General features: G+C 36.7%; 1 protein-coding gene across 1 annotated transcript in view; it reads right to left on the reverse strand.

The window, feature by feature from the left end:
* The window catches only part of LOC150103936 (E3 ubiquitin-protein ligase CCNB1IP1-like), a 164,115-nt gene extending 155,237 nt beyond the window's left edge, over positions 1 to 8,878 (reverse strand). Inside the window, exon 1 of the mRNA XM_090397101.1 lies at positions 8,848 to 8,878. Coding sequence (XP_090253227.1) covers positions 8,848 to 8,878 — 31 coding nt within the window. The remainder of the gene's footprint in view (positions 1 to 8,847) is intronic.
* Between the last annotated feature and the right edge of the window lie 258 nt (positions 8,879 to 9,136).

A 9,136-nucleotide genomic window follows, 5' to 3' on the forward strand; every position in this document is an offset into this window, starting at 1 on the left:
ATTCTTCTGATGTCTTTCTGATGAAGGCTACAAGCAGCATACGATGCAGTATCCCAGGTAAAGTAGGAAGTGAATTGTCTTCATCTATGTAATAGTTGAATGAAAAGAATGATTCTAGGAGGTCAGCCTTATCTTTAGGTGATGTTGTAACGCTACCATTTGGATGAGAAAGAGGTGGCAGCACAGATGGACAAAAGTTATACCTTATAGCATTTCCAAGAGACCCAGAAGGTATGATCTTAATAAATATGGCTGTATTAAGTTTCCCAAGATAGAACAATTTTAATTCTCAGGCCTCCTGCATGCTAGCCAATAGCAGCACCCATAGAGGGTGCCCCTCATAACATGTTAGTCTTTATATAGTCTAATTTCATTTCTTCCACTTATTGTTTCTTGTGGGCTTTGTGTGTGTGTGTGTGTGTGTGTGTGTGTGTGTGTGTGTGTGTGTGTGTGTGTGTTATTACAATTTTAACATCATATTCCTGAAGACGTGTTGGTGATGAAATACTGCAACAATTAAACTTGCTGTTTAATTGTTGCAGTTTCTCTTTGTCCTGTAGTTATTTCATTAAATAGTATTATGATAGCAATACAAACGGAGCAGAGCAAGCAGCACACAGTATACCAAGAGAACTGAATTTTTGGACTTTTTGAGGGACAACTGTCTTAGGCAGAATTTGGCAGAGGAAATATAAGGATCAAGAATTTTGAACGTGCTCATAGTATTATCAGAGAATCTGATTGTAATTGAGATATTACTCCAGGAAATAAATGAAGCTAAGAATTTAGTGGTGATGATAGACAGAGAGTTGAAGTTTAAAGGACATACTGCTAAGGTAGCTCATAAGATTACTTGGCTATTAAAGAACACACTAACAAGCAGTGATGTGATAATAATAATAATAACAATATTGTTAACAGAGTTTTTTGTATCATTATTCCGTTATCTTCTTTGCATGATGTAAACCATTATCCTTCAAGCGAATATTTGTGTGTTTCAAGTGAATTGCTATTTATGATATCATATATTAACATAGCATTATTTTACAAATTTTAAAACAGAATGGCTGTTAATGAATTAACAGCCATTCTGTTTTAATTTTGGAAGATAATAGTCTGAAGCATAACATTTTAACTTTGGAAGATAATAGTCTGAAGCATAAAATGCACTGAGAAGAACACTTTTAAAAGCCATCTCCATTATTATTATAACATGACACTTCCAACTTCCACAGAATCTGAGGTTTCATCGTGCAAAACTGCTCTATACGATTTATGGAAGGATTCAAACCTGCAGCCTGCTGGTTGAAGAGTGGGATTGCTAACTACTTGGCAAGCCAGGCCAGTGAAAAAGAGTCAATATGATAGAAACATTTAAGTTACTTAAAGAGTTTTGTAGGATTGAAGTAGGGGAAATGTTTCAGCACTTGGCTAGAGGATGCAGAACAAGAGATCATCCCTGGAAGTTGAGTAAAGTTAGTAGAGGTGAGGACTAGATTTTTTGCTTGGAGAGTTGTGAATGAATGGAATAGATTACCAGAGTCAGCTGTGAGTACTTTGTCTGTTAATGGGTTCAAAAAGAGGTATGATAGATTGTGTGAATAGTATGAGTCTCCTGCAATGAGTTTTCAGATTCCATGGAGGTGCCCATACAATAATAATAACAATATTAATAATGTCATACTTGTACAAGGTTAGCAACAGTGACCATCTAATCCTGATTGGTTTGGTTGATTGATTTCGATTATGGCTGAAGGAACTAAGGCTATGAGGGCCAGTGCATTATGTCTGTAAATTGCATGTGTTCTTCTGGCAGTTTGGTAAAGATAAAGATTCTTCTTTTCATCTATCTCTGATTTGGAGTATGAATAGGTATGTAGAAGTATCAAGCAATTTATGTGAAATTTTGAAGCCACTATCATGGACTTATAAGCCAGCTTGAAGCAGCACAGTGGATGAAAGAATTTTAAGAGAGAGATTAATAGTGGATAGGAGATACTGTAGAAAAAATTGCTGTCGACAGTGTCAGATGGTATGACTCGAGTGAAGAAGATAAAGCAATTTGGAGTAAATGGATATGAAAAACAGGTTATGGAAAGCATACAAAGAGAGAGAGAGAGAGGTGGAAAACAGCTGCATGAGGAATATAAGGCTCAGGCTAGGAAGGTAACTAGCCAGTGGTGTAGCTAGAGTTTTTGCCACCTGGGGCTGTCCCTGAGTTTGCCGCCCCTCTTAATACACACCAAAAATACTACAAAAAGTCAAAACGATGTAGAGGGAAATAAATTAAAACACTATGTTTATTTGTGAAGTAAAACTTTAATTTCAACATTCTAAAATGTTATTTTTCTTGCTTTTCAGTTAGCAAAATTGTCGATGACATTAGCGAAGTCTATTTCATAGTAATTAGGTAATTCTTAATCACTTTTATTTAGAAAAATTCCTCTCATAACAAGGAACACTTACAGCAATTGTGAGGAAAATTCACAATAGTATTACAATATTTGGAAATGAGTTCTCGAGACTGTATTTTAGAATTAACTGCAAAAGTTCAAAAAGGTTCAACGTGCTGCCCAGGGCAGACCGCCCCCTCCACCCTCCCCTAGCTACGCCGCTGTAACTAGCATAGTAAAGAGAGAAAAATTAGAATATGAGAAGAGACTAGTCCTGCAATCCAAGGAGAATCCTAAGGAAATTTTTTCACTATGAGAATTATGTGACCCTATGTGACAAGTAGAAGGGAAAAAAAGATAACAGATGGATAATCTTGCTGGATAGAGATGGAAATCAGTGACCAAAGCAGATGACATACTTGAGCTATTTAATGATCACTCTATTAGAGTATTTCATCCTGGTACAGCAAGCTTTATTCCTAGAAGGGTAATGAGTGATGAAGTGTTAGAAGTGAAAGAAGAGAATACATTCCAAATACAGTGTACGTTAATAAGGTGGGGGGATGCTAGGTGGAATGTCACCATGTGTTTTAAGGAAATGTGCTATGAAACTGACCTCTGCCATAACCTTGGCTGTTTAATGATAGTCTTGCAACAGGACAGGTTCCTGGAGAGTGAAAGGAAGGTAAGATAGTAGAATGGGGGTATCAAATTATAGGTCTGTTTGTATTTCTTCTGTAGTTGCTAAGGTTTTGGAGAAATTGGTAACAACTTGCATACAAAATTGGAAAGAAGAAGGCAATATTATTTATGCAGGCTAGCATGAATTTGTTAAAAGGTGCTCTTGTTTTAGTAATCTGGTAACCTTTGACAGTAGTAATAAGAGCAGTGGATGAGGGTAAGGCACACACTCTCATATTTTTGAATTTTTCCAAGGCATTGGACAGGGCACCACATGACAAGTTGATTTTTAAGTTGCAATATATGGGTTTGGATATCATGTTAGTGGATTGGATACATGATTGGCTCCCTGGTAGATGTCAGAAAGTTGTATATAGGGGAGGGGAAGCATCAGTGAGTAGGAAGGTTACAAGTGGAATTCCATAGGATAGATTGTAGTACTTGGACCATTATTATTCAATCTTTATGTTAATGATATATAGTCACTGGATTATAAGGAGATATTCAGTTGTTTGCAGATGATATGAAGCTTGGGAAGGTAATTAGTAATTGTGCTAATGTTTTGGCCCTTCAAGAGGATTTGAATTAGCTGAAAAAATGGGCAAATTAAGGTTTTGAAATTTGGGATCCACAGATAGGATGTTTCATACTCACTTGGTGGAGTCATACTGGAAGAACACAGGAAATCTTGGGGATGATTGTAGACAGAAATTTGAAGTTCAGAAGACATACTGCAAAGGTTGTGAAGACAACTCAGAGACCTTAAAGATACCAAGAAATTATATACTTGGTTTAATCCTTTCCAAGTGATGGGAAGTCATTAGCTTCTATATATGAGTTAACTGTCCTGATTATATTTCAGGTGCAAACTTTATTTGCTTACATTTGGATAAAGAGCAGGCAAGGCAGGTGACTTGGTTGGTGAGGGTAGCTAAAGAGAGGTATGAACAGCAGTTAGCTAATGAAGCCAAAAAGAATCCTAAGAAGTTCTTTCGATATGTAGCCAGCAAAAGAAAGAATGATTATGGAAGGATGATATTGATTGGTGAAAATGGTATATAAACAACTGCTGTGAAGATACTTAATATAGGGGAGTGAGAAGCAGGTTTTTTTTCATGCAGAGTTGTGAATGATTAGAATGCCTTGCCTGAGAGAGTGGTGTCTTCAGAGAATTTGAGTGTGTTTAAAGCATGGTATGATGAGCTGTGTGTTTGATAAACGGACCTCCTAGATGAGTCTTTAACTCCATGGGGTCTTGGGTAATAATAATAATAATAATAAAGGATTAAGCCAGACAAGAGTATATAATTTCTTGGTATCTTTAATTTATATTATAACCAAGTGGAAAAACTTCCAGCTCAGAGAACTGCTGCAATAATGAGGAGGACACTGACCAGCAGAGACAAAAGACTGGTGGTTCCATTATATAAAGCTTTGATCAGATTACATCCAGACTTCCATGCACAGATCTGGTTCCTGGGATTTGAAAAGAATGAAATAACCTTAGAGAGGGTGCAGAACCGGATAATGAAAATGACAGCAGGATTGTGCAATGTTGGTTATGAGATTGTAGGCATGCAAAGTGTGATGAACAGAAGATGGTGTGTGTGTGTGTGTGTGTGTGTGTGTGTGTGTGTGTGTGTGTGTGTGTGTGTGTGTGTGTGTGTGTGTGTGTGTGTGTGTGTGTGTGTAGGGGAAGATTATTGATATATTTAATTGATTTAAAGGTTACCACTGGATTCACACTGGAAAAGTTTTCATATGGTAGAACCAGGACATGAAGTAGTGAGTAAGTTTTCTCATGAAGAGTGAAAGGATTAGGAAATGTGCTGCATAAAAGGGTGGTCAAATTGCGAATGGTGGATCAGTTTAAGGAATGGAAGGATACACTTTGTGTTGTCTAGTATTGATTTCTCATGATGAGTGTCATGACTCCATGGAGATCGGAAAAATAATAATAATTATTATTATTAAATTTAGTTTAATCCTTTATATAAGTGTAAGCAAACAAAGTTTGCACCTGAAATATCTTCAGGACTGAGGATATTTCGGTCCTGAAGTACTGAAATATACTTCAGGACTGAAATATACATAATGTAAAGCACATCTCCTTGCAGACATGTATAATGCTAAGCATTAAGGGAAGGGCCACTACCCAGACTGGTTTCGATCTTTATTGAATGTTCAAGTCTGCAAGGAGATGTGCTTTACATTATGGGAGATACTAAGACAAGTAGTGATGAGAACTTGGTCCACCTTTACCACAAGTTGCCTCAGTCCTGAAGATACTTCAGGAGCAAACTTTGTTTGCCTTACACTTGGATAAAGGATTAAACTAAATTTATTATAATCTAACCAAACTCAAAAAACTCAGCATTGTTCCCCTCATTAACGGGCTCACCCTGCCATTGAGAAGAACTCTCAGTGTTGGCTCTACCCTGTGGCAGGCTCTTCCCACCACCGAGCAGAGCGGCTTATTTGCTCATATGTCATCTGAGGGGTAACAGCAACAGCTGAGCCTCAGTTAAAACTTCATGGGCTACAGCATTACCATTCATCACCCAAGCTTCCAACCGGTTTCGCCCTTTATTGAGGTCTCGTCAGTGAGAGCCAGACCCAGAGGTGGTGATACTAAGGTGGAAGTAATGGAGAAGTCATATTTACCTATAGGAGTTGCCAAAAGGTGTCTCACCTTATTATCAAATTATTCTGGATTTAGAGAAAGATGTTGGAAGTTTTTTCCAATTGGAAGTTGGAAGTAATGTCTGCAAGGAGACGTGCTTTACATTATGGAAGATACTAAGACAAGTAGTGATGAAAACGTGGTTCACCTTTACCACAAGTTGCCTCAGTCCTGAAGATACTTCAGGAGCAAACTTTGTTTGCCTTACACTTGGATAAAGGATTAAACTAAATTTATTATAATCTAACCAAGTGGGAAAAAACTTCCAAATTATTATTGGGCACATGTTAATTATAAATAGAATACAGTTTAATAAGACCTGAGGTAATAAATAAATCCAAATTGTTGTACAATGCAAAAAAAGAACACACACACACACACACACACACACACACACACACACACACACACACACACACACACACACACACACACACACACACCTGTGTGTGTGTGTTGAGGAACATTGACTCGCTCGGTTGTTTTGATAGATTTGTATAAAGAGAATTTAATGTCTGAAACCGAGAATAATTATAAGGTTTTAATGGTATAACACACTACTAGTTTCGGCTATTGACAGCCTTCTTCTTATTATTTTGGCCAAACAGATAAATCTATTCAATTACGTATAGAGGGGCATAAGAGAGAGTTCTCTTACAAAAGAACAAGCACCAGTGCCTTGTCTAGTCATGTTCTTTTCTCGAACAATCCTGATGATGAACACCAGGGTCATTCAGTCTGCTGGGATAGATCCAAAACACACTACTAGTTTCTAAACACACACTACTATAACACACTACTAGTTTCGGCTATTGACAGCCTTCTTCTTATTATTTTGGCCAAACAGATAAATCTATTCAATTACGTATAGAGGGGCATAAGAGAGAGTTCTCTTACAAAAGAACAAGCACCAGTGCCTTGTCTAGTCATGTTCTTTTCTCGAACAATCCTGATGATGAACACCAGGGTCATTCAGTCTGCTGGGATAGATCCAAAAACATCGTTCGTTGCCATGATGAGTTTGAAAGAAAAATTGATTTGTGGTGTCCAGAGATATCATCCTCAATCATGAACATTTGAATAACAATTTGAGCTACAACCTCCCAGATAGCTATTCTGCTGTTTCAGTACTGGTGTTCATGAGAGACTGCAAGCATGCACTCACCAAACAATGCCACGATTGAAAGAACAACTTAAATGTAACCGCAACGTTTTTTCATGTTAATTATGTACTGCAATTTTTTTCCTGTGTTTCTCAGTTTTTTTAAACTTCAGTGATTTTATTGCTGTTTCCTATATTTAAAAGACACCTGAAGAAGGCTGTCAAAAGTAGTGTGTTATAAAATTAAAACCTTACAATTATTCTCGGTTTCAGTCATTAAATTCTCTTTATACATATATATATATATATATATATATATATATATATATATATGTTAAAGATACCAAGCTATTTTAACTTTTAAGATACCAAATTATTTTCTACATATATCATATATATATATATATATATGTTTTACTTACCCATGCTTGCAAAGATAATCTTTTCCTACATTTTTTATAATTACAGATCAAGTCATTATCCATGCTGGATCCTACAATTTTTTTTTAACAAAACAGAATACAATTAATAAGGAAAATAAAATATTGAGATTAAAAGATAACCAAAACAAAATCAATATTGAAATATCAACTCTTATTGGATCCTCATGAAAAACAGTAGTAGCACTTACCAAGAATGGTCCTTATCTGGCTCTGAAATATGACAAACACAACTTGTTGTCTGAGACCAAAAGAGGGTAAATACCCTCTGAGCAACAGTTGGAGTTGACAACCCAACATATCAAAACAACAATAAGTAATACATTCTTGTTCATTTGGGCTATAACAGTAATTGATCCCACACTACCAACAGATTACCTGGTCCAATGAATCCATATTCCAATTGTACTACTACTGATCTACTATGTAACAGCATAGGTCAATGGACTCATCGTGTGTACTGGGAACACTGTAGACCAACATCTGACAGTAACACCTCATATACACTAGGTGCATCCTTTGTGATGACTATTAACATATCTAATAATGGCTACTTAATGGTAAGCTGTTAATTGGAGCAAACAGAGATGGATATGAAGCTGTGACATGGATTACAGGAGCTTGTTGACAGACATGAAAGAGCAGTATATAACATAGTAGAATTGTTATTATTATTATTATTATTATTTGTCACCTCCAGGGAGTCCAAAGGCTCATCGAGGGAGGGCATCTGCTCTACAACTCTGTCTCCACCACTCACTATCCACCAGCTGAACGCAACTATGCCAACGCCATCTATCGCCGAACACCACCAGTATTTTCACAGTCAATCACAAACATCCATGCCCATGGCAGGATTCGAACCTGCAGCCTTTTGGTGGGGGAGCGGATACGCTAACCACTATACGCTAAGAGTGGTTAGCGTATAGAGTGGCCAGGCTGGCTGGCCGAATCCAAGAGAAGACAAGTGATCATGTAATACCAAGGGACTTTATACATGATCCACTGTTATTTAATTCATATATTAATGATATAGGAGATGATTTGAAGGAGAATATGAAATTGTGTTTGCTGATGATGAAAAACAATAATTAATAAGATTAACATATAGAACATGCAAAATGATTTAAATAAACTGACAGTGTGAGCAAAGAATAATGGTTGTCAGTTTAATGTAGCAAGTATAAAGTTATGCACTTTAGGATGAAAAGATTACAAGCTGCTTTGTGATGCTGATCACTTGAATTTTAAAGAACGCATTAATAAGTAGATATAAGGAGATTGTTATTCCTCTCTGTAAGGTTTTGTTATGGCCACATCTATGTGCACAGATTTGGTTGCATGGACTGCTTGAGAATGTAGAAGTGTTAAAGGATTCAGAAGCGAGTGGCCAAGATGATGCCAGGTGTGCGTGTATACATATGTGGGCAGTGCGTGGATGTGAAGTGCTCCCTATGAGAATAGGTAGAATTAAATAAATAGTTAAATTATCAAGAATTTTGTGAGCCTGTTGTTAACTAACAGTGGCTATACATTGTAGAACAATACCTGCTTTAGTCCATAATGGTGCTACTGGCATTTTGCCAATAAGCTTGTATATGATGACACGTAAAATCCAATCTCGGTGTGTGCTTATTTTTGTACCCTTTGTGTTTCTTTTTCCCAGCCTCCTTTCCCTACATAGCATGCTCTGTGTAGGAGTTATGTCTGTTAGCAATTTTACAAGAATATTATTTTTAACAAATGTTTGCATAATTTTGCTTGGGCTTCTTCTTCTTTAAGTGAATGATGTCTATCAAAGATTTCACAGTTCTAGAATTGTGACAAACCAAATAAG

Source organism: Typopeltis vanoorti, chromosome 8 (genome assembly GCF_054136105.1).
Source record: "Typopeltis vanoorti isolate ZY-2024b chromosome 8, IOZ_Tvanoo_1.0, whole genome shotgun sequence".
NCBI lineage: Eukaryota > Metazoa > Arthropoda > Arachnida > Uropygi > Thelyphonidae > Typopeltis > Typopeltis vanoorti.